Genomic DNA, 26145 nt, shown 5'->3' on the forward strand with positions numbered 1-26145 from the left:
CACCTGCAATTCTAGGTGGAGCAGGAGGAGCAAAAGTTCAAAGTCATCCTTGGCTATATATTGACTTTAAGGTCAACCTTGGCTACATAAAACCCTGTCTCCAAAAATCAATTTTTCATAAAAAGAAAAAAAATTAGGTTGCTTTTTTTGTTTTTGTTTGTATTTTTATTTTTCGAGGTAGGGTCTCACTCTAGCCCATGCTGACCTGGAATTCACTATGTAGTCTCAAGCTGGCCTTGAACTCACAGCGATCCTCCTACCTCTGCTTCCTGAGTACTGAGATTAAGGCGTGTGCCACCATGCCTGGCAAATCAGGTTGGTTTTAATTGTATTATAAGAAGTGTTCATGAGGGCTGGAGAGATGGCTTAGTGGTTAAGGCACTTGCTTTTAAGCCTAAGGATCCAGGTTCAAACTCCCCAGAACCCACGTAAGCCAGATGCACATGAATCTCGAGTCCATTTGCAATGGCATGTGCATTCTCTCCCTCTCTCTCTCATAAATAAAAATAAAATTATCTAAAAAAGAAGTGTTCCTGATAATGAAATTGTTTCTTGAGGTTTTATAAAATATTTATTTGCAAGCACAGAGAAAGAGAATGGGCATGTCAGGGCCGCTTGCTGCTGCAAATGAGCTCCAGACACATGTGCCACTTTGTGTCTATCTGGCTTTACATGGATATGGGGGGGGATTGAATATGGGCTAGCAGGCTTTACAGGCAAGTGCCTTTAATCACTGAGACATTCCTCCAGCCCCTTGATAGTGGAATTGATCCAGGTAGTAAATGAACTACCATGTTCTGGATATTTCTATCATTTTTCTTTCATCAAAAACTGGCTTTTCAGCTGGGCATGGTGGTGCACGCCTTTAATCCCAGCACTTGGGAGGCAGAGGTAGGAGGATCGCCATGAATTTCAGGCCACCCTGAGACTACATAGTAAATTCCAGGTCAGCCTGGGCTAGAGACCCTACCTCAAAAAAAAAAAAAAAGTGGCTTTTTAGATGCATAAGGTGGCGCATGCGTCTGGAGTTCCTTTGCAGTGGCTAGAGGTCCTAGTGTGCTCATTCTCTCACTCTTTCTCTCTCAAAGAATTTTTTTTTTTCACAGCACTCAGGAGGCAGAGGTAGGAGGATCGCTGTGAGTTCAAGGCCACCCTGAGACTACAGAGTGAATTCCAGGTCACCCTGGGCTAGAGTGAGATACTACTTTGAAAATACAAGAAAAAAAAAGTGGCTTTTTAGCTAATTTGGATTCTAGGAAACTGGGTTTCTTCCTCCTATGTTAGGGGAATGTTTTCATGACTGGTTTAGAGCCCACTGGCAGCAGAGCAGGAAAGCCCTTCCCTGCCCTCCCTTTCGCTCCCAGCACACAGGCTCTCCAGTTGCCTAGCTGGTGGGCAGCTCTCAGGTTACTGAGGGGTCTGCAAATTCACATCACCACACAAGTGTGTGGCCACACTTCTTCCCATGACCCACTCCTTCTAGCTTCTAGTCACCTGCTCTCCTTCCCCATTTGCCTGCCTCTCTCTGACACTTCTTATGTGCTTAGCTCCCCCCCCCCCCATCCTGAACTCATTTTCCTGATCTTGGTATGAGATCACTCCAGCCCTGAGAAGAGTGTTTTGGCCAGGGCAGGAGGAGCAGATGCACAGGGCCTTACTGTGTGTCATGAAAATGCTCCAGAGGGCTGCATGAAACCCTGTGAGCACAGAACAGAGAAGGCACCCAGCTCAGGAGGGCTGCCTGGGCAAGGTAACCGGGCAAGGGAAGGGAGGACAATGAGAGGAGAGGAGCCGCCTGTGAGTGCTGATTGATCAGCTCCACACTGAGTATGGAGTGTGCCACGCAGTGCCTGGGATACCTGTACCTATGTGGGGTGGGGGATGCCCCAGAAGGGGCCTCGCAGTATCACAGTGCAAAGTTCCCAGGCTGAGAACTTGGGAGGTTTTTCTCCTGAGCAGCAGAGAAGGCTGGAAACCAGGGCATGTACAGAGAGACACCTGTGCGGCCCGCACCCCTGGAGGCAGGAGGGAACACAGCCGGCTTGCTGAACATTGAGGAATCTGAAGATACGTAAATGCTGGTGCCCTAGCCAAAAACCACCTTCAAGAGCTATTTCTGCAGCTGACAAGATTTGGAGCCCGGTAGGGTAGATCTATTAAGGTCTTGCCATTTCCTCTAAGAATCCTGGGAGGGATTTCAGCCATCAGCTGGCCTGCTTCTGAGGGTTAAAGAAAGTTCTGGGTGAGCACTGCTCCTGACAACAGAGGAAGGATAAGGTCTTTGGACACCTTGCCTCACCCCAGTATGCCCTAGTCCAACCAGAGACCCTGGCACCCTCAGTGATGCTGTGACTCTAAGTGTGCCGCCTCTGTGCTCTGTCTCTGTCGCTGAGATGAATTCTGAGACAGGCAGAGCCAGTAAATAAGTTCACACCACCTTCTCCCTCGCCAAAGTGATAATTATTCATGGTTTAGAAAATAACTGCAAGTTGTGAGCAGAAAGAAAACTGTGAGCCCTGCCCCATTTCCAGGCGGCCTGGATGACGAAGTCAAAGCCTGTGGATCAAGGATAGAAATGTGCCCCTTTGGGATGGGATATAGCTCTCTTGGTAGACTACTTGCCTATCCTGGGTTCCCCATGCACTGGGCATGTGGTACATGCCTACAATTCCAGCAGGTGGTGAAGGCAGGAGATCAGATATTGAAGGTCATTTGGGGGCACATGACACATTGAAAGAAAAGAAGGATGTGAGGGAGGGAGGGAGGGAATGTGGAAATGTTTCCCTACACACACACACTTTAAGTGGGCTCTGAAGCTCTCCAAACAATCTCAAATAGCCACTCCGTACCTGTGCCAGCCATGTATGTTCTCATCAAACACTTGCAGGTCTGGAGAGATGGCTTAGCAGTTAAGGCACTTGTCTGCAAAGCCAAAGAACCCAGGTTCAATTCCCCAGGATCCACATAAGCCAGATGCACAAGGCGGTACATGCATCAGGAATTCATTTGCAGTGGTTGAAGGCCCTAATGTGCCCACTCTCTTTCTGTCTGTCTGTCTGTCTCTCTCAAATAAAAGAAAACCTGAGGCCTAGCATCATAGGACTGAAAGAGCTGCAAGCCTTGGTGCCTGACTCAGCTGTTAGTAAGCTTTGGGAAATCACACATGGTATTTATACTCTACACCTTCATTTGCTGCTGGTTCTGCTGCTGTTAAACTCCACAAAGTATCAAAAGCTTAAGCAACACAATGTTACAGGAAACTGAGTAACACAGGATGGCACCAAAGATATAATGGAGAATCAGAAAATCTATTCATGTTGACATGGACTCGGGAATCGCTTCTGAAGCCTGATAGCTCAGAGGTTTTATAGACAGTGTGGCAGGCAGTCTGACATCATCTTGAGTTTTTTGTACAATCAGTGGGGTACAGGTTTCTAAGGTTACATGATCTTGGGGGTACAAACAGAAAATTGCTTATCAATCAGTGATAAGAAAGCACAAATGTAGGGGCTGGAGAGACAGCAATAAAGCACTTTCTTGCAAAGCCTGATGGCCTGAGTTTGATTCCCCAGTACCCACATAAAGCCAGATGCACAAAGTGGCACATGCCTCTGGAGTTCATTTTCAGCAGTAAGAGGTCCTGGAATGTCCATGTTCTCTCTCCTTGCAAATAAACAAATAAATATATTTTTAAAGCAAGTACAAATGGGAACAGAAAGCTGTTTGTCCAGGGGTGTTTGTGTGTCTGTGGCTGCACTAACCAGATACGAGCAGGGTGCAGCTGCACAGATAGGGAGGAGATTCGGGGTCATGCTGTCTCCCTGGTAAAGCTTGTACAGTAGAAACTTGTGTTTCAGTCTCTTGGCTAGTTCCTGGTAAGCTTCCATCGGCTCTGCCTAAGGGGAGACCCTCCCTACTTTCTCCCACATGGGCTTTCTACCCCCTCCTGCCCTCCACATGGCTGGTGCTTTCTTCACTTTCTTCTCTTAAAAAAAAAAAAAAGTCTCTCTAGGGCTGGAGGGATGGCTTAGCGGTTAAGGCATTTGCCTGCAAAGCCAAAGGACCAACACTCAATTCCCCAGGACCCACGTTAGCCAGATGCACAAGATGGCACATGCATATAGAGTTCATTTGCAGTGCCCAGAGGCCCTGGCATGCCCATTTTCTCTCCCTCCCTCTTTCTCTCTGTCAAATAAATAAATATAATTTTTTTTTTTAAAAAGTCTCTCTAGCTGGGTGTGGTGGCATGTGCCTTTAATCCCAGCACTTGGGAGGCAGAGGTAGGAGGGTTGCCATGAGTTCGAGACCACCCCAAGACTACACAGTGAATTCTAGGTCAGTCTGAGCTAAAGTGAGAGCCTATCTCTGCGCCGTCCAGCGGGGAGTTGAACAAGGACCCAAGGAGAAGCTAACCTGAGTGAGAAAAGGCAAACAGACACAAGAAGGAGACCATGCTAGATGTTTGTCAAGGCCTCAGAGTCTTTATTTTTTACACAGTGGTTATATAGGGGAAGAAAAAGGGGGGAATAAGCTGGCTGACATGAGTTAGGGCTTTGGAATTGTCAGGAAACCTAGAGGGGATGTAATCAGGTGTTCATCTAATCTTGCCTCAATGGCTTAACATCCTGACTGCACCAGGCTTCACATCCTGACCACAAACTGGCCTTTTGCAAAAGATAAGATTCTATAAGCAGTCTGCTGACCGACATTCCAGAAGTACCTAACAGAAAGCTGGATGGACCAGCTTTCTGAGTAATGAATCAGCTTATGAGCAGGCCCAGGCAAAATGGAGAGGCTTTTGCTCTATGGCTCCCAACATATCTCAAAAAAAAACAACAATAAGAAAAGTCTCTCCAAACCTTTAAAAAAAAAAAAAAAGGAAGAAAGAAAAACTTATGTTGTAGAGTATCGTCTGGGTCTGGTTTCTTTGTTGAATTTCTTCTGCCACAAGAAATGTGTTCTCCCATGGTTCTGGAGGCCAGGAGGCCCAACGCACGAATTGTCAGGGCTGTGCCCCTGTGGCATGGAAGCTCTTGGGAGATTCTTTCCCTTGTCTCTGTAGCTTCTGGTGGCTGCTGGCTGTGGGCCCGGGTTGCATGTTTTCCAGGCTCTCCCTGGGCTCACACTGCCCGACCACACGCAGCCTGCCTCCAACTCTTCGCAACGATGTGTGGGTGCATCCAGGGCTTCTCTGGTCAACTTCCCTATCTCTAGGTCCTAATCACACCCTCAAAGACTTTTTCTTGATATTTTGTTTTGGTTTAATTTTTTGTTTGTCTGGTTGACTGATTTGGTTCCCCTCTTCTCCCCTAGGCAGAGTCTCACTCTAGCCCAGGTTGACCTGGAGCTCACTCTGTAGTCCAAGGCTGGCCTCAAATGAACTCTCAGTGATCCTCCTACCTCTGCCTCCTGAGTGATTAATGACCAGGTGTGGTTTGGTTTATTTGAGACAGGCTCTTGCTGTGTAATCCAAAATGGCCTCGAACTTATGATTCTCCTTCCTCACCCTCCTAAGTGCTGGGGTCACAGGCACGTACCACCACATCCAACAAGACCCTTTTTCTAGTAGCAGTAGGTGGCATTTACAGGTTCGAAAGGTTAGGGCATTATGATGATGAATTTTATTTTAGTCACCCATGCCACTTCTGCCCATCCGTTCACTTGTTCCATCCTGGAGCTTCACGGTGTGGATGTGGGTGCTGCCGCACGGAGCTCAAGAAATAGGCGTGCTCCTGCCTTCAGGGGCTTCCTGTTTGCTCCTCCTGCTTCCAGATGCCCTGTGACAACACAGATGATAATGCTGACCCTGTTCTGGTGCTTTAACTCACTGACCTTGATACAGCCCCATGCCCACCCGCAAGGTGGGCTCCACAGTGCACTGTTTGCCTCTGCATGCAGAAAGCTCAAAGAAGCACAGTGGAGAGGCAGTGGGGCTGAGGCTTCTTGGAGGTGTCACCTCCTCAGACCATGGAAGGGCAGGAACTGGCCACAGGAAAAGGCAGGGAGGAGGAGAGCAAGTAAAGGAGGCAGGAAAGCGCTGGATGCTCCCATTGGGTAAGGAGAAGCAGGAGCCAGGTGTGGTGAAACAGTCCTGTAATCCCAGCACTTGAGAAATAGAGGCAGGCCAATCTTATGCCCAAAGTCAGCCTGAGCGAGACCCTATCTCTTGGGGGGAGGGGAGGCAGAAATTAAAGCCTGCTAAGGCTGCTTGAAGCTTTGGAAATCACTAAGAATCAGAGCAGCTCAAGGACGCTGAGGGCAGAAGGGGGGCTCCCAGGCAGCTTGCTCGCTCTCTACCACACTGGCCTCTGGCCTCATGTTCCGGTTCCCAGGCCTGCAGCAAGTGGACCTGATACGGGGTTGCACTTTCAGCTCTTGGGTCAAGGTGTCAGAAGCCCTGGGACCCTGGTCCCACATCTACCTCTAAGGACCCAAGAACCTTGTACATGGGCTACCATCATTCCTCAGACTCCTTTGGGAGTGGTCTTCAGCTGCCTGTTCCTGAGCTGCTAGAGCCTGGGACATCAGCACAGGTCATGTTAAGTCAGTGGTATCCAGGGATCGAGAGCACAGGCTGTGGCTGCTGCCCTTCCTCTGTCCCTTGGCATGCCCAACCCCACTTGAGTGTTCAATAGAAGGAGTGTGACAAATCCAGACATCCTATGGTGCCATGCTGTGCTGGTCCCAGTAGCACAATGGTGAACAATACACTGAGGGTCAAGCCCTCACTTGAAGGTGGAGGCGGGTGCTCATTGGACCATCACACAGTGGGTGCTCATCTGAAAAGGGAGCTGAGTCCAGCCAGGGAGGGCTTCTGAATTTACTGCAATCTTATCTTTGGAGAGAAACACTTTGTATCTGGTGGTGGGCTTTGGTCGACATGGCCCTGGTCTTGGTCCCCCGTCAGATCTGAGGGTCCCAGCTAATGAAGCCCAAAAGCTGAGAATGTCATCAGAGAGCATCTGAGGCCTATAGCAAAGTTTGTCCTCTTTGCCATAACTCACCTACCTGATGTTTCCACCAATGTATTTGCAAAGCGTTTTGATTGATGACTTGTCTTTATTCTGATACTATAAAAACTTCACGAAAGAGTCACCAATGGTCGTTCAGATTGGCTCCCGCATAAATGATCTCTTGCTCCCCCGGAAGTGAGAGTTGTTTGGGGCTGTTTTGTTTTGTCCTCAGCTCTCACAAGCGGCAACGACCTTACACGGTAAAGTAGCTAACCTTTTTAGGACCCCAGCTTCTCCTCATCCCCACCCCGCCCCACCCGCCACCTACCACAGGAGCTGACAAAAGACCTTGGTCGTTGAGGGATGGGTTCGCCGCGGGACGCCCAGGTCTGAGGCCCTCCTGAGTGAGGGAGATGGCTCGGGGCGCCCACAGTCCCTCTAGCTTTCCGGGGCACTTGATGCGAGCGTGGTTCGGCGGGCTTCTTTTGTGAGCTGCCCGCGCACGACGCGGTCCCCGCCCTCGCCCCCTCCCCAGCGGCGGGCCCGCGGCTCGGCTCGGCTCGGAGCGGCTCGGCTCGGCTCGGAACGGCTCGGAGCGGCGCCGCTCGGCTCGGCTCGGCTCGGAACGGCTCGGGTCGGCTCGGATCGGCTCGGAGCGGCGCCGCTCGGAGAGGCTCGGCTCGGAGGGGCTCGGCTCGTCTCGGAACGGCTCGGCTCGGCTCGGAGCGGCGCCGCTCGGGTCGGAGCGGCTCGGCTCGGAACGGCTCGGCTCGGCTCGGAGCGGCTCGGCTCGACTTGGCTCGGAGCGGCTCGGCTCGGCTCGGCGCGCGGCTCACACGAGCGAGCGGCTCACACGAGCGAGCGGCCGCCGCCGGGGCCCGGGGCGCGCGATGGCGGCGGCGGCGGCTGCGGCGGCGGCGCGGGGTTCCGGCTGAGCTGCGGGCGGCCCGGATGGCGGGCGGCGCGGGCTGGGCGGGCGCCCCCGCCGCTCTGCTGCGCTCCGTGCGCCGCCTGCGCGAGGTGTTCGAGGTGTGCGGCCGCGACCCCGACGGCTTCCTGCGCGTGGAGCGCGTCGCGGCGCTCGGACTGCGCTTCGGCCAGGGCGAGGAGGTAAGAAGGCAGGCGGCCGCCGCGGCTCTCCTCGGTCCTCCGGGAGCCTGAGCTCGGTCCTCCGCGCGCCGCCCACCCCCTCTCTCAGCCCGCCCGGGGACCAGCCAGCGCGCCCACCGGCCCAAGCCCATGACTAGCTCCCCGACCCCCTCCCCGTGGAGACCTCCCCCAGGGCGGAGGACCGCCGACCCCCTCCCTCAACCCCCCCTCGTCCGCCTTCCACCCTTAGCTCCTTGCCGCCAGCATCACGCGCTCATCTTGCCCTTCCTGGCCACCCTGGGCACTCGGAGCGATCTGCAGCCCTAACTGGATGTTTGGAGGTGGAGGAGAAGGATCTCCCAAAATCTAGCCTGGGGACCTCCTGCCTTCACCCTGTGGAGACCAAGACGCGGAAGGTGGGGTGGTACTATATATGTATATGTATGTGTATCCAGTTCTGGGCCTGGCGAAGCCAACGGTGGCAGAGATACTCTGCAGCCTTGGCTCCTTAACTGCACCCACTTAGCCTACAACAGAAAAAAGAGGTGGCTACTTGGGGCCAGCCTGGATTCCAGCCCATTGTCTGGTGAACCCTCCCACTTAGGCTCGGGTGGGCAGACCTGCTGTACTTCACTGCGGCAGGCCATCCAGAGCCAAGGCAGGGAGTGGTAGCTGAGCAGCGGATGTTGCGTGGTTGGCTGCCTGGGTGGCTGGCAGCCGAGTTGTGTATATTGTCAACAAGACTGGAATCACAGGATGGACGCTGCCAGCGTGTGGACTTTGAATGATAAATGTCCACGAACCTAGTGTCCTCTTACCAGCGGCACTGGGACTGGTGGCTACAGTGTAGTAGCCCATCCTACCGTGGTCACAGTCTTCTCCCTTCTCCCGGGGACTGTGCTGAGCAGTGGGTTTTCAAGACCGTTTGAGACCTCAGGGGGACCCTGCATAGGGAGTCTGGGGCCTTGGCCTCAAACAGGCACTGGCTGGCCTTAAGTTCCCAGGATGGGTCAGGCTGGCATTTTAGAACATGGGAGGAGCTAGGACATGATGACCAGTTGGGCTGGTGCCTCCCTGTGACTTGACAAGTGGGAGGTGATATTCATCCCTACCTGAGTAACACGCCATGGGCCAGGACCTGGGAATCCCTGAGAGGAGTAGGTAGAAGAGAGAGGCTGGTGTCAGGTTTGAGGACTCTGTCTCTTATCCCAGGAAACACACTGGAAGCAGCTTCCCCCTGGAGACCCCCTGCATCCTCTTCGCTTGGCACAGGGACATTTCCTGCTGCTGCCCTGATCCTTCCTCTCCACAGCAGAGCCTCTCGCCTTGGCCAGTGACTCCCATCTGGGCAGGCCGAGTAGCCCCCACCCCCTCACCCCAAAAGGCCACAAGCTGCAGGTGAAGAGAAGTTGCACTCACTTTGGCTAGGAACAGCCTCCGGGCAACAGTCTTTCCACTTTACACAAGCTGGACAGCTCCTGTCATTAGACCCTCCTCCCTCTTCACACCAGAGACAGTCCTGCTTGTCATTTAGTCATGGTTCTGCACAGGGACTCACCTAGGTGACTTTTCTGCATGCATCCTTTAAACACTTGAAAATATCACTTGTCTGCCTCTGCTCTTCCTACCTGTACTCCCACCTTCCTTTCTCCATACCAAATATCCCTGTCTGAAATCTCAAGCCATTTCCAACCTGCCCAACGGGAGCCAAGTCGCTGACTTTCATCCCTGGAGCTGCCATTGACTAATTGTGCGATGATTTTCCTAGCAAGACCTCAAAGGAGGTTCCCATGTCATCTCACACGCACACGCATGTACACACACACACTCACACAAATGAGGGGACTGCCTTTTCAGATAGTGCCCCACATTCTCCACTCACACCAAGGTTCTGACACTGAAACCTCCAGAGATCTGTTTGAGAAACCTCTGGCCAGCCAGGGATTCTCCACACTGGGGGAGAGCCAGTGGTTTCTTTCTTAATAAACCATGATCTTTCATCATTGTAGCAAATCTGTGGACTGCAGCACACTGGAAATGTGGGCATTTGAAAATAGAACAACTGGGGGTTGGAGAGATGGCTTAGCTGTTAAGCGCTTGCCTGTGAAGCCTAAGGACCGGGGTTCGAGGCTCAATTCCCCAGGACCCACATTAGCCAGATGCACAAGGGGGCACAAGCGTCTGGAGTTCGTTTGCAGTGGCTGGAGGCCCTGGCATGCCCATTCTCTCCCTCCCTTCCTCCCTCCCTCCCTCCCTCCCTCCCTCCCTCCCTCCCTCCCTCTCTCTCTCTCTCTCTCTCTGCCACTCTCAAATAAATAAAGAAAAGTAACAACAAAAAAAAATTTTAAAAAAGAAAATAGTACAACTGTGTTCCCCTCCTCAGGGAGTTCCTGAGTGACACTTTGGCCACGCCCTTCTAGAGCTGGCTCTGTGCGTAGATGTAGCTCTTGCCATCATTGCGCACACTGTACTGTAACTTAGTTCCCCCCACCTAGGAAATGGTCATTACATTTATACTTCTATAAATTGTTGTCACATTTAATGAGATCTTTTTCAAATTTCCCTATTTGACCTCAGAATGTCCTTTTTTTTTTTTACATTTAAAAAAAATCACCTAATATCCTCTCCAGAACTGTACAGTGTCTCGCTGTGGCCCAACTGTGGTCTCTTGCACCAACATGATTGGCTCCCATGATCCTGAATGATCAAGCCTGTTGTCTGTCACTGATTTCTTAAGTCCAACCCTGTGATTTGGCTTTCATTCCTTTTCGGTTTCATTTTGTTCATTTCCACTCATTGTATCAGCTGAGAGAGACTAAGATCCACCCTTGTCACTCTCTCACTTGAATACTGTGCTGCTTGCAGCAGCTGGTGCTCTGTGTGTGGGAATCCCTGGCTGATTAAGAACGCAGGGCAGGACCACGGACAGAGCCTGAGGCACTAGGTTTATTCTGCTTGCATACTGATGGAGGCCTATGGAAATATACGGTTCACTACACACCAGACTCACAGCTACATGAGAGAGCTTGTTCCCCACAGATGGGCTTCCCTTCCACAGTGCTGTGGACTCTGGCAGTTTCTGTCTCATTTGTTTAAACACCACCTGGTGACATGGATTTCCTAACCCATTGGTGCTGCTCTAGGATAGACAGTGATCATCATTAGATATGGGGTCCATGTTTACGTTTAACTAACCACAGCTAGAATAGCTAGGAGATAAGTATCAAATCCTTTGCAAGAACTGAAACACACTAGGTTGTAAAGAATGAAACAAGTACCCATGAGACCATAAATGATTGGATGAATGAATAAATAACAGGAAAATCTCCCATATAAAAGACATCCACAGGGCAGGAGAGATTGCTTAGTGGTTAAGACATTTGCCTGCAAAGCCAAAGGACCTCAGTTTGATTCCCCAGGACCCACGTAAGCCAGATGCACAAGAGGGCGCACGTATCTGGAGTTCATTTGCAGTGGCTGGAGGCCCTGGCGTGCCCATTCTCTCCCTCTCTCCCTCCCCCCCCTCAAATAATAAATAACAAAGCTTTAAAAGACATCCACATAATTTGTGTAAGATAGTTCTGCCACCAAGTAAGCAAGGCATTACTCTCCATTCCTTAAGTAAATATGAGATATGTGGTGACTTTTAAAGAGCACAATAGGGAACGAGCAGTGTTCCAGAATGTCACCAAGGTCAGCTGTTGATGTGATGGGATGAGAGCGGTGCTTTAACCTTGTGAACTTCCTTGATGTTTTTCAAAACTTTAATTTATTTGCAAGCAGAGATAGAGGGAAGAGAGACAGACAGAATGGATGCACCAGGGCCTCCAGCTGCTGCAAACAAACTCCAAATGTATGTACCACTTTGTTTCTGGCTTTAAGTGGGTACTGGGGAATCAAACCCGGGACATTCTACTAAACACCTGATTACCACTCCTAAAATCGTCAAGGAGAATCTGAGAACCTGTCACAGCCAAGTTGAGACATGATGAATGAATGTTGGATGGTGGCTTGGATGAGCTTCTGGAACAAGAAGAGGGACATTAGGTAGAAACTCAGGAAGTCTGAATAAAGTATGGACTTCTATTAATAAAGTTCTTCCATGATGACACAATGAAAGAAAATAAAGTTCTATGTATATTTGATCAGGTTCTCATATTCCTTTTATTTATTGATCTAGGAATCACAGTAGAAAAGAGATGATGAAATTTGATGAAAAAAAATTTTTGAGACGGCTTTTCAAGTAGCTCAGGCTAATGTTGAACTCCTGATCTTCCTGCCTCTCTCACAGATGTTGGGATTACCAGAGGCATGGGCCACCACATCTGACTAAATATATTCTTTTTAAGAAGTACAGCACTTGGGAGGCAGAGGTAGGAGGATGGTGAGTTCCAGGACACTGTGAGGGTACTTAATGAATTCCAAGTCAGCCTGGGCTACAGCAAGACCCTATCTTGAAAAACCAAAATAAATAAATAAATAAACAAACAAACATACAGAGATGGGGAAGTGACCCCACTGTCCTGACCCTGAAAGTCTGTGGTTCACTTGTAGCAGAACCACGTGTTTGTCATATAGAAAGCGAGGAGAGGCCTGAGCCCACAGTGGCTTCTCACGGGAGGCTGCTTTTCTCGCCTGTTTAGGCCTTTGCTTATCCCTCCATTATATTGGTGAGAATTGTTCCAGTCTATAGGAGCCTTTGGGGACTTGAGTGAGTTAATCCATTTAAAAAGCTTCAGCTAGTATCTGCACAGACAAGACATAGAATTATTCTTCTGCTATCATTATTATTATTATTTTCCAAACACATGCAGATGTTTGAGGGGCAATTCTAGGCTAGGGATGTTCTGGAATTAGGGACTGGTCTCTGCTGTGCACAATCTTCCTGGGCACAGCTTTTGCCTTCTAACCCTTCTCATATCCCTTTACCTGTCAGAGATGAGAATGCAGTAAAGCAGCCAGAGAGGGCTGAGTATGGATCAGTGGCAGATCTCAGTGTGTACTAGGCTCTAGGTGCCATTGCCAGTGCCAGGAAGAAAAAAAAAAGCTCCAAAGATATCTTGGCTTGGACCAGACTTACTTCTTACCCCTTTTCCAGTTTAAAGACTATCCTTCTTGCTAGAAAAGTGGGAAGGAAAACAGCTGAGTGACTCTCTTGCCAACTGTTAGCATGACAGCTGTCCTTCCTGCTTAGAACCGAGTTCCACTCCAGTTCCCAAAAGGGGATGCTTAATTATTTGGGGAGGTAACTTAACCTTAGATAACCTGGGACTAGCCTATAGCCCTGTCTTTGTAGCTGCCTCTGCTAATGGCCAGAAGCAACAGGGGCTGTGTGCCTTCTTGATCATACTGAAAGGAGGAGAAATAGTGCCCCAAGACATCTCTGGACAAGAGAGAGAAAGTGCTGGTGCTCTTGGCTTGAGCCTACGTGTGGGACCTGGCAAAGGGGCTGGATTCTGGGATGAACAAACGAGTCTTTGGGTATTTGGAGATAGGTGGGCTTCCAGAGGCAGGAGAACCCAAAACTAAACCTGAAATGCAGCCACGTGCGGTGCCACGTGTCTATAGCCCCAGCGCTCTGTAGGCTGAAGCAGAAGGATCGTGAGTTCTAGGATATCCTAGGCCATCTAATGAGACCCCTGCTCAGGAGGGGAGACTGGATACTGGGGGGGGGGGGCAAGAACTATGTCCTCTAGAGACAAAGCTGGATGGGAAGGAGGGCCTGTTCTCTAGGTGGTGGGAACAGCAGGCTGCCAAGATCAAGTGTGGATTTAGAATGGAGGTGGCAGGGGAGGAGACAAGATTGGAGGCAGGGGAAGGTTGTGCCACAAAGTAAGAGAACAAGAGGGGTCTGACTTGGACAGTGGTTGGGTGCAGAATTAAGAGGCACCTGGCAGGCCTGCAGAACCTCAAGAGCCCCTCCTGGGAGCTGAATTTAAGGAGCTCATTTGAGAGCAGGCTCCACCCTGCCCCACTTCATGGGCACAGTGTAGATAGCAGAGCTGGCCGTCAAAGGAAGACTGAGATCCTGGGGTGGGAGTGTTGGCGATGGACTTTGGAGTAGGACAGAGATGGACCCAGAGAGACCTTCTGTTTCTGTGTCCCTGCCCCACCCACCTACCTACCCCCTGTCGCTGGTGTTGAAGGTCATTATGAAAGATGGATAAGGCTGTGGTCCCAGGGAGGAAAGAGATGAGCATGAGGCACCAAGCTGTGGGGACAGTGCCCAGAACCCTAAGCCCTTTTATCCCAGACCACGGTTCAGCTGTCCTGGGAGGAAGGACGTGAAGGGAATGTCCACAGGGACCCATGTGTCTTGTCAGACACTCTTGAGGCAGTCTGAAGTCACTTGGCACAACCTTTCTTACAGCATCAGTTCCAAGACACTGGGGTTGGAGAGCAGAAGGAAGCCCAGGCTGTGGGGCTTGGCACGGTCTGGGTGTGACCTCTGCCTCCTTTGCCAAGGCGTATAGAAGTGTGCAGACCTGCGCTGGGGGAGGATTAGGCCTGCCAATGTCCAAGTAGGAAGAAGTGTCCTGGGAGGAGTTCTGTGGGTAGGGAACCCGGAGCACCAGAGCATCAATGAGCCCTCTTGGGAAACTGGCCAGTGAGATGGGGCTTTTCACACATGAATGAGAGTAGCCTGCAGACCCAGCCCAGCTCTTGGGCTCAGGAACTTGCCCCAGGATCAGAAAGGACACCAGAGGCAAAGGAAGAGAAAGGAGAGCAGGCCATGGAGGCAGGACAGAAGAAGTGTGTTTAGCCTGCGCTAGAGGCAGCACGAGGAGCTGGACTAGCGCAGACACATCCTTTGGGCTGCCTTGGTCCAGTGGCTTAACAGGGTCTACCCAGATTTCTCTCCTTCCTTGGGTCAGAGCCCCGTCACTTGAGTAGAGTGCCTCTGGGCGTGCTGCCTGGGAAGGAAGAGCACATTTGGAGCTGGTCCTGGCAGGGTTGGTCCTGAACACAGTTCATGCTAGCTCTGTGCCATGTGGCACAGTACAAGAAGGAATGCCATGCTCATGGATCATTTGTTCAGCTTTGGCCCTGGCCTGTGTGTTGAGGGCTCCTTCCCTGAGCAGTCCCACCAGGCTGGGCACAGAAGAGAACCTAGCAAGCTGGCTGGAGTGGAGAGCTGAGCCAGTGTCCAGGTGGGACAAGATACCCAACAAAAATCAACTTAAGAGCTGGAGAGATGGCTTAGTGGTTAAGTGCTTGCCTGTGAAGCCTAAGGACCCCGGTTAGCCAGATGCACAAGGGGGCACACACGTCTGTAGTTCGTTTGCAGTGGTTGGAGGCCCTGGCGTGCCCATTCTCTATCTGCCTTTTTCTCTCTTTGTCTGTCTGTTGCTCTCAAATAAATAAAAATAAAAAATAATCAGTTTAAGGGAAGAAGGGCTGATTTCAGCTTCCAGTTCCAGCGGGTGGAATCCAGCGTGGCAGGAGCAGAAGGCTGGTGTCACGTCAGCAGGGAGGAGGGAACGGGCACGAAGTGCTGGTGCTGCAGTGCAGGGTCCCCGGCCCATGGGATGGGACCACACAGCACTTCCAACTTCACGTAATCTACCTAGAAAGATTCCCAGCAGACTTGCCAGAAGATTTGTTTCCATGGTGATTCTAAATCGTGCCAAGTTGACAAGAGATTAGCCATCACAGTTGCCTCCCCCTTATTTGTGTGTGTGTGTGTGTGTGTGTGTGTGTGCACGTGCATGCAACTGTGTGTATATAATGTGTGTATGTGTGCCATGGTATGTGTGTGCATACACATGTGTATATAATACATGTGTGTGCACAAATGTGTGTATATTGTGTGTGTGTGTGTGTAATGTATGTGCGGGATGGTGGGGGGTATACATGTGCAGTGGCACATTGTGGAGGTCAGAGAACCACCTCAGGGTGTTGGTCCTGTCCTGTCATGTTGAGACAGGGTCTCTCTTGTTTGCTGCTAGGAAGGCCAGAGGAGTTGGTCTGCAAGTGTTGAGATTCTCCTAACTCCATCTCGCATTGATGTAGATGCATTGGGGGTACAGACATGTATGTCACTTTGAGTCAGGCTTTACTTGAGTGCTGGGGATCCAAATTCCAATCAGCAGGCTTATGGAGTAAGCACCACCTTTAATCACTGAGCCATCTTCCCATCCTTCTCCACCTTACTTTTTGAAACAGGGTCTCTGAATCAGTTGACTGATTTAGCTAAAGTAGCTTACCAGTAAGCCTCAGGGATCCTCCTATCTCTGCCTCCCCAATATTGGGATTATAGGTGGGCACCATTATACCAAACTTTTAAATGAATGCTGGGGAATCCATCCCAGGTCAGCAGGCTTTGCAAGCAAGTACCTTTAACCACTGAGCCATATTCCCAGCCCTCTTTTGTGTTTTTTTAAAAAATATTTTATTTATGTATTTATTCATTTTAATTTTATTTATTTATTTATTTAAGAGCACAAGAGAGAAAGAGGCAGAGAGAGAGAGACAGAGAATGGGCACACCAGGGCCTCCACCCACTGCAAACAAACTCCAGACACATGTGCCACGTTGTGCATCTGGCTTTTGTAGGTACTAAGGAATCTAACCTGGGTCCTTAGGCTTCACAGGCATGTGCCTTAACTGCTAAGCCATCTCTCCAGCCCTATTTGTGTGTTTTATTTGTTTATTTTTTTTTTTGGTTCATTTATTTATTTATTTATTTGAGAGTGACAGAGAGAGAAAGAGGCAGATAGAGAGAGAGAGAGAAAGAAAGAATGGGTGTGGCAGGGCTTCCAGCCACTGCAAACGAACTCCAGACGCAAGTGCCCCCTTGTGCATCTGGCTAACGTGGGTCCTGGAGAATCGAGCCTCGAACCAGGGTCCTTAGGCTTCACAGGCAAGCGCTTAACCACTAAGCCATCTCTCCAGCCCTGTTTTTTTTTTTTTTTTTAATATGGAACACTTCACAAATTTGTGTGTCATCCTTGCGCAGGGGCCATGCTAATCTCTGTATCATTCCAATTTTAGTGTACGTGCTGCCAAAGTGAGCACCCTATTTGTGTTTTTGAGGCTGGGTCACATGTAGCCTAGACTAGCTTCACATCTGCTGTATAGCCAAGGATGACCTCCAGCCTCTGATCCTCTTGCATCTTCTTCCTAAGTGTTGGGGTTATGACTGTATACCACTCTGGACACCTGTGTACCCTGCTCTGTAGAGTAGTCACAAAGGAATCCTTTTCCCTTAACACGTTTCTAGGATGAGACCTTATTCACTCTGTTTACCTATTGTATTCCTGTGTGCCAACAATGTCCCAGGCACTGGAAAATAGCAGGACTGTACTCATGGGACTGAAGGCTTGGCTAGAAAAGACTGGAGGGTAAAAGCAATCAAGTGCGGTTTCAGGCCATGGCGAGTGCTGAGAAGAACTGCAGAGTACTGAGACAGAAGCCCAGATGCTTTTAAGATGATGTTTAGAGACAGCAGGACCTGATGGAAAGAGGATGCGCCTCACATCCTGGTAAGTTGGGGGAGGGTCCAGCTCAAGGGAAGCAGGTGAATGGTAGGGCCGTATCAAGGAGAAAGGGGTGGGGTTGCTGAGGACAGAGTTGGGGGCAGTTCACTGGGGTCTTCTCGGACTTTGGCTTTGAGTCTGGGTGTGGTGAGAGTCCAAGAGGACTCTGAGCAGAGGCATGCGGGGCCCCGGTTTGCACAGGTCCTTACTGCTGCCAGGCTGACAGTAGAACAGGACAGGACAGGATGACAAAGAAGTAGGGAGAGGCCTGGAGGGATGGCTTATCAGTTAAGGCACTTGCCTGCAAAAGCCAAAGGACCCAGGTTCAATTCTCCAGGACCCACATTAGCCAGATGCACAAGGTGGCGCATGCATCTGTAGTTTGTTTGCAGTGGCGGGAGGCCCTGGCGCGCCCATTCTCATGCTCACACTCGCTTTCTCTCTCTCTAATAAATAAATAAAAATTTATAAAAAGAAATGTATTTGCATTAAAAAGAGAGAGAGAGAGAGAGGTTGTGGGAAGTGGCCAGCCACCTGGAGCAGTGGAGAGGTGGCTGTATTTTAAGAAGAGAGCGCAAGGGGAGGATCTGCTTTTCAAAGCTGGGTGGAGGACTTGGAAGACTAGACGGAGGAGCAGGTGTTGCTAAGACATACCACCTGCTCTGCTTCACACTAGGCCCCAGTCCTGCCTTGCCAAAACCCGTGGCTCCTCCTCCCTCCACTTGTGCTTCTGCCCCAGCCCTTTGGTCTCACTTCCCACAGCTGAGAAATCTTCATGAGAGACCCCCATAACTTGCTGACAAGGTGGTTAGTACCCTTGCACTAACCTTAGGCATTCATGGGATTCAGGGACGGTGCTGCTGGCTTGCCTTGGACATCTGATCTTGGCAGATGAATCTTGCCTGACCCTCTGCTGTCTGGAATGCCCACGAGCCAGCTCCTGTCTGAGCCTCCTCAAGCCTGCTTCTTACACAGATATAACTAGCTAGAGCAGCAGTCCCATGGCTGCTGTTTGCATGACTGTTGGTACTCAGGAGACAGGCTTGTTCAGAGTCCACAACTAGAGCGACTCTTCATACCTTTTTGCCCCTTACTATCTCTGCACCCTCAGCGTCTGCTGATCCTTGGAAGCCCTTTAGGAGCCATAGCTTAGGGCCACCAATTCCCTGAAACCCAACACCATTAAGGACCCTGCTGAGGATCTATTGCCCATAGCAGCACAGACCCAAAAGTCTGTATGTCAGTGACCCAAAAGGGGGCAGGCCTCCCTGTCACCATAACCAAGACTGTAGCTCTGAGGACTGTTCTCTTCACTTTAGACTGAAGCCTTGAGTCCAGCCCACATCTCACTTGCTCATAGCTTCAGGTACAGAACTCACGATGATTGCCAGCCTCCTCCCAAAGCAGTTCCTGATTGCAGGTGACCCGAGTGAGCGCTGTCTCCAGGAAGGTCCCAGGCTAAAGCCAGCATCTGGACAAGGTAGCTGCAGAGCTGATGTGCACGAAAAGAATATCTCACAGGGAAACAGAGGTCATGCCATGGGTCTTTCTACTCATTGCTATGTCATGCTGGAAAAGCTCTGCCTAGAGATGGGGTTTCTCTGCTTCCAAGGCCAGACCATTCCTTAAGGGCAAGGCTCTGACTGGAGCCTCCTTCCTACAGTGAGCTGAGACTGATCCCTAGTACTCCATCTCTACTCACCCATTTATTGAGACCATTCACTAGGGAATCCACTTCCTCATTCAGCATTTATCTGTTATCTACCCTGTCATCATCTCCCATATCCGGCTGCCTGCCTTGGTCCATCCAACTACCCACTGGCAGTCTCTTCACCGTCTACTCACCGCCCGTCGTGTGCTCACTCATCCTTTCCTTAGCCATCGTGCCTGTCTGTCCACACACCCGCTGTCCAGTCCTTACTGCTGCCCCTATAAGCCCAGGCACAGACCTGGGATCGGAGTGGCGTTTTCATGGAGTGGCAAGTGTCTCCATGTGTGAAGGCACAGGAAGGGCAGGGAGAGTGAGAACGCAGACTGGAGCAGGGACAGATGGTGACCGGAGGGAGGAAGCAGGAGCTAGGACAGTCTGACTCTGATGATGTTTGGAAGGACAGCAGCATCCCACTGCATGCTGCCCTCACTGGCGTGAGCTATTTTTATATTTTCTCGCTTCCCACACAGGCTGTTGGTGTGGCAAGGTCTGGGACCATCCTCAAAGAAGTGGCAGCCTGGATTATTTTTAAAGGTGCTTATTAGAATGGATGGACCTCATTTTGCTTCTCTATAAAGTGGAGGTCATGACCTTTCTTTGTGTGGCTGCCCAGGTGTTTGGAGATAAGAAATATGTAAAAGATGTCACATGGTCTGCTGCATCACCCAATGATACCCCTACCACCACTCCGGACTTTGGAGGCACCCCTGCAGCCCTCAGCCCACAGGTGCCCCCCACCACTTCTTTTGCCCTGCCCTTCCTGCCATGGGTGGCTTTCACAGACAGGAAAGATAAGGAGCACAAACTGCTGGTCACCTTTGGGGTTCTTTTTTCATCGCTCGGCAACCCCAGGACCTGGGAGCTGAAGTGACCTGTGCGGGGTCCCACAGCACAGGACTGGACTTTGAACGGGCTTGGCTGGGTCCAAAGCTGCCTTCTTTCTGTCTTCAACAGCTGAGATCTGTGAGGAGGAAGCCTCATAGCAGAGGTTTCATGGGGTGGTGGGGGGAAGAGAGGCAGGCTTGTGCTGAGCCCTCTGGGAGCCCGGCAGCAGACCAGCCGGCAACCAGAAAAGAAGGAAGTTGGCCTCTGTGGGGAGGCTCAGGGCAGTTCTTGAGGAATTGAAGAAGGCGGTAGCCAGCATCCATGGCCTGGATCCTGCATCTCTACCACATCTGGTTCAGATGGTGATTGGTGATTACTTAGGCCCAGGAGGGTGTGTGTTCCTCAGGCTTCTCAGCAGCTGCCGCTTCCTGCCCACCTTCCTTAATCCCCTGCAGGTGGCTGGTTCTGCCTGTCTCATCTGGCCAGGCTTCCAGGCTCCCAAGCCTTGTTCTCCGAATCCATGGGATTCCGCCCGAGTAATTCTGCCTGAGTCTGAGCGGCAGATTCTTCCAGCCACCGAAGCCCTGAGGCCCAGCAAGCCCCGACTCTCTTCCGCTCTCTCCTGAGTCTCAGTTCTAGCCAGCTGGTTCTGCCTTCCCGCAGGAGCCGCAACCCTGGCTTCAGGAACCTCCACAACTGCGCGACTTTGAGAAGTTACTTAACCACCCTGTGCCTCAGTCCCCCTCACAGTGCGTGCTAGGCCCTTGCCTCCATGCCTGACACGTAGTGAGTGAGTGAGTATTACCTGAGAACTAGCTCTGGTTTTAAGTGGCCTGTTCAGTGTCACACTAACAGGTCTCTTGGAGAGCCTGCTCCATGTCACACTGAGGACTGAGGAAGCTCCCTGCTACAAGCGGTATTAGGAGACAAACTGTTCAGATTTTTTAGTTTTTGTTGACAAATAGTAACTGTACATATTGAAGGGGTAAAATGTGTTGTTTCAATGCATATACATATTAGGGAATGAGAAAATTAAGCTAATTAACTTACCTACTTCATCTTAGTGTTCACTAAGGTGAAAAAAAAACACTAAATTTCTTTTCAGAAAGAATGTTGAAAAACTGCTATCTTAGCTATGTTGACATAATTATTAACTGTTGTCCTCCTGCTGAGAGGTAGATGGCCTGAACTTATTCCTCCTGTCTAAGTGGACTGTGGTCTCATTCTGGCTAGGCTGACCTGCATTTCACTCTGTAGTCTCAGGGTGGCCGTGAACTCACAGCAATCCTCCTACCTCTTGCCTCCCAAGTGCTGGGATTAAAAGTGTGCACCACCACACCTGGATCTCTCTCTCTCTCTCTCTCTCTCTTTTCTGCCAGTTTAATATATGTGTAATTATATTTCACTTGTTTAATTTTTTAAAATACTTTCTTTTTAAATTTATTTATTTGCAAGCGTAGAGAGAGAGAATGAGAAAAGACACAGGTAGAGAGAATAGACATGCCAGGGCCTCCAGCTGCTGTGGACAGATTCCAGATGCATGTTCTACTTTGTGCATCTGGCTTTACATTGGTACTGGGGATTTGAAACTGGGCAAAACCCACGCTGACAGACTTACAAGCAAGCACTTTTAACCACTGAACCATCTCCCTAGTCCCTAAATTTTCATTTTTTAAAATATATTTTATTTATTTATTTGAGAGTGAGAAAGAAGCAGAGAGAGAATGAGCACTAGGGCCTCCAGCCACTGCAAACGAACTCCAGTTTCATGCGCCCCCTTGTGCATCGGGCTTACCTGGGTCCTAGAGAATCAAACCAGGATCCTTTGGCTTTGCAGGCAAATGCCTTAACCGCTATCTCTCCAGCCCTGAATTTTCATTTTTAATCACTAATGAGACTTTGTTGCTTCTTGGAATGGATGCTAGGGTGGAAAGTGGACCCTGTGCCTTGTAGGTACTGTGTGTCACAAGGACCTGCTGTTCCACTGAGCTACATATCCAGCACTTGCCTCCATTTCTCAGCCCTGCAGATTTGTGGGTTCTTTCCTTTTGGATATGTTAGGGTCTATTCTTTTCTTTTTGGTGCTTAAGGTTTTTGTTTGTTTTGTTTAAATGCAGCATTATAAATTTTGATAATTCTCTTTTTATTTGAGAAAGAGAGAGGAAGAGACAGATAGAAAGAGAGAATGGGCATGCCAGAGCCTCTCACGACTGCAACAAACTTCAGATGCATGTACCCCTTTGGGCATCTGTCTTATGTGGGTCCTGGAGAATCAAACCGGGGTCCTTAGGCTTCTCAGGTAAACGCCTTAACCAATAAGCCCTTTCCCCAGCCCCATTTTGATAATTCTTGATATAACATGTTTTATTTACTTATTTGGTACTGGGATGTAACTCATGACCTCACATTAGAGGCAAGCACTCTACTGTGGACCCACACCTCAGCCCATCATTGCCATTTATTTATTTGTTTGCTTGTTTTGGATTTTGAAGACGTGATTTCATTTATGCAGCCTAGGTGATCCCAAAGTCTCAAAGTCACGGTCCTCCTGCTCCTGCTCCTACTTCTGGAGTTCCAGGGTGACAGGCACGCGCCTTAGTGCCTAGCTCATCATTGATTTTTTCTTACTTTTTATTTTAATGTATTTATTTGAGAGAAAGAGAAAGAGGCAGAGAGAGAGAATGGGCTAACCATGGCCTTCAACTGTTGCAGATGAACTCCAGACACATGTGCCACCTTGTACATCTGGCTTACATGGGTCTTAGGAATTGAACCTGGGTTCTTTGGCTTTGCAGGAAAGTGCCCTAACTGCTTAACAGCATCTTCAGCTCTATTTTTTTTTTTTCTTTTTTTTGTGACAGAGGTCTCTTGTCACCCAGGATGGTCTCAAACTCACTATGTAGCCACAAATGGCCTTGAACTTCTGATTCTCTTACTTCCACCTCCAGAGGAGTGGAATTATAGTAATGTACTGCTATGTTGGTTTTATGTGGTGGGGTTGATAACAGAGTCTCATGCATTCTAAGCAAGCTTTCTACCAACTGTGCTGCATCTCCAGCCCTTCATCATTGCCTTTTAAAGACTCTCGGGCTGGGCATTGTAGCTCAGTAGCACTGTGCTTGCCTAACATGTATGAAGCCCAAGGTTTGATCCCCAGCACTGCAAAAATAGATACCTAAATGAATATAATCGACAAATGTTGGAGAATGTCAGAGAGCTGCTTGTGAATTTATCTATAGACAAAGTCCTTCTGTGTCATCAGGCTTAGTTTGCGCTCTCAATCCTCCTGCCCCAGACTCCTGAGCACTGGTATGTGCCACTGTGACTGGCTCCATCTATGAATTTTAAAATATGTAGCATGTGTTTCAGGATATTTAATTAGTATAACATTAAAATCCACTAATTTAGAGGCCGGAGAGATGGTGCAGCACTTAAAGCACTTGTCTACAAAGCCTAAGGACCCAGGTTCAATTCCCTAGTACTCACGTAAAACCAGATGCACAAGGTGGCACATGGGTCTGGAGTTTGCGTGCAGTGGCTGGAGGCCCTGGTGTACCCATCTTTGTGCTTCTCTCTGATATATCAATAAAATATTTTAAAAATCCACTGTTAGACATTGTTGCCTTGTTTACTGTATATTTAGCCCTCCCAATAGGAGCAAAGTAGTAAAACTAAGTATCTTAGAACTAGGCTGACTTGGTGTTTAATTAACTTAGTGTGTTTTGTTACTAATAAGAATAAAGTACTTTTTTCATTGACTTTTTTTTTTTGAGCTGCACATAGGAATGCAATTGATTTTTGTAATTTTATCCCCTATTTCACTGCTAGTGTGAGTTCGTTGTAGTGATTTTCTGGTTGATTTGTTTGGATTCTCCAGGTAAGCCATTATATACTCTTGAAAGTCAATCATTTTGTTATGCCTTCTTTTCTCATGCTTCTAAGTCCAGTTGCTTTTCCTGAGATGTAAGACCCGAGCACTTCCAGAACTAGTTGATGGGGTGAACATGGAAGACAGCTGCCCTGTGTGGGAGGAGGGCGTGAGGCAGGCCGGGACGTTGGCCATGTGGCCCTGTAGAGAGTCAGGAATGCAGGTTAGGGTCAGTGCCTGGATACACCTGCCCCCAGAAGCAGGCAGTACTGTTCAGGAAGTGATGGATCCTGACAAGGATGAGGCTGGGGTGCTGTGAATTGGGGTCTGATATGGAGCAAATGGGGAGAAACTCAGATGTCTTTGGCTGAGAATGTCAAAACACTATTGTGTCAGGCAGGAAGCCAGGACAGAAGCAAAGTAAGGAGAGTGGACAGATGATGCTGGTCTCAGATGGCCAGAGCTGGCCTTGAGCAGAGTAACGTTCAGGCAATCACAGACAGCTGTGGAGCCTGGGCAGCTCCTTGCTGTCTGAGGGTGATCTTGGACTTGGTGGAGCCAGTAGGTGTGAGGGTTGTTGGGGGCTGGCGGGGGCAGGACCCCATCACCTAGCTGTAGATTCTTCAGTACAGGAATAATACTAAAAACCACCCCTCCTGCTCCATCCCTTTTGGTTAGAGTTTTATTGAAGAGCAGATGGTGCATTGTAGCAAATGGCTTCTTAATTGCTATTAAACATTTTAACTATGATTGTCATTTTCCAGTTGATGCTGGGGCAAGAGGATCAGATATTCAAGGTTATGACCCACTAAATAGTGAGCTCAAAGCCAGCCGGGGCTACATAAACACCTGTCTCAAAAAAAAAAAAATTCTCTTTGAGTTTTTGAAAAAACATTATTTATATGTTGGGGGAGGGGTGTATTCGTGAGTCAGGGTCTCTTGCTGCTGCAAGTGCATGCCCAGCCAGCAGGCTTTACAAGCAAGTGCCTTTAACTGCTGAGCCATATACCCAGCCCCAAGAATTCTTTTGAAAATGGCAAATCTCTGATGGGTGCTCATTTTTAAAAAAAGATTTTATTTATTTATTAGAAACAGAGAGAGGGGGAGAGAGGAAGAAAATGGGCACATCAGTGTCTCTAGCGACTGCAAATGAACTCCAGATGCATGTGCCACCATGTGGCTTATGTGGGACCTGGAGAATTGAACCTGGGTCCTGAGGTTTCACAGGCATGCACCTTAACCACTAAGCCATCTCTCCAGCCCTGATTGGTACTCTTTAAATGAGGGAGGCTTATTTCCTCAAAGGAAAGTCACCCACCAGGCTGGCAGTATGGGGTAGAAACTGCTGGAAGGTAGGGTAATCTGGTCTCTTAGCCCACAGGTGCTCTGCAGTCCCAGCCTGCCCTGGAGGCGTGGGGAGGGGAATTTTCTTCTGGAGTTCTCTGGAAGGCAAGCACAATGCAAACAAGGGACCAGCCCAGAGCTCAGCCTTGTGCCGCGTGGCTCTGAGGCCATGGAAGTTGTGGCCAGTTTCCCTCTTCTCCAGACACTGCTGAGGCTGGAGGGCACTGGGGTGCAGGTGCTGGAGAGGTCACAAGTGGACTCTCAGCTTTCCAAGTTGCTGGCTGTGTCCTCAGATGGTCTCTTCTGTAAACCAAGGAAGCAACAGTGCTTCCCCCCAGGGCTAATATAGGTGAGTGAAAGAATGAGGGCAGAGCTCTTGGCATGGTGCCTGGCGCTTCCTAAGCACCTTGTTGCGGCGGAGGGGGGTCAGTTACTGTAGATACGGTGGCCTTGGGGAAGTTTAGAAGTACCACACTGGTTAGGGAATTAGGACTCTGGCCCTTGTGGGGAGGGTTCGTTAGGGTGACATTGTTCCAGCTGCTGCCTCCAAATGGTTCCAGATTGATGACAATGGTGATGTTGGTGGTGATGAAAAAACATCCTGGGCTGGTAGGATTGCTTAGTGGTTAGGGTGCTTGCCTGCAAAGCCAAAGCACCCAGGTTCGATTCCCAGGACCTACGTAACCCAGATGCACGAGGTGGTGCATGTGTCTGGAGTCCATTTGCAGTGGCTGGAGACCCTAGTGTGACCATTCTCCCTCCGCTACCCTTTCTGAAATAAATTAAAAACATTTTAAAAAAGAAAGAAAGATAGAAACATCAGCCACACCTTTAGTCCCAGCACTCCTGCGACAGAGTTAGGAGGATCATCATGAG

General features: G+C 49.6%; 1 protein-coding gene and 1 non-coding gene across 2 annotated transcripts in view; one reads left to right on the top strand and one right to left on the bottom strand.

Annotated features, from left to right (window-relative positions):
* The first annotated feature begins 7904 nt into the window (after nucleotides 1–7904).
* Rab11fip4 (RAB11 family interacting protein 4) overlaps nucleotides 7905–26145 on the top strand; it is a 129437-nt gene continuing 111196 nt past the window's right edge. Inside the window, exon 1 of the mRNA XM_012950167.2 lies at nucleotides 7905–8063. Within this exon, the coding sequence (XP_012805621.2) occupies nucleotides 7905–8063 (159 nt within the window). The remainder of the gene's footprint in view (nucleotides 8064–26145) is intronic.
* On the bottom strand, nucleotides 16957–17060 carry LOC123463748. Its single transcript, XR_006639135.1, has one exon. It is a non-coding gene; the product is annotated as a U6 spliceosomal RNA (small nuclear RNA).

The sequence above is a fragment of the Jaculus jaculus genome, chromosome 9, assembly GCF_020740685.1.
Source record: "Jaculus jaculus isolate mJacJac1 chromosome 9, mJacJac1.mat.Y.cur, whole genome shotgun sequence".
NCBI lineage: Eukaryota > Metazoa > Chordata > Mammalia > Rodentia > Dipodidae > Jaculus > Jaculus jaculus.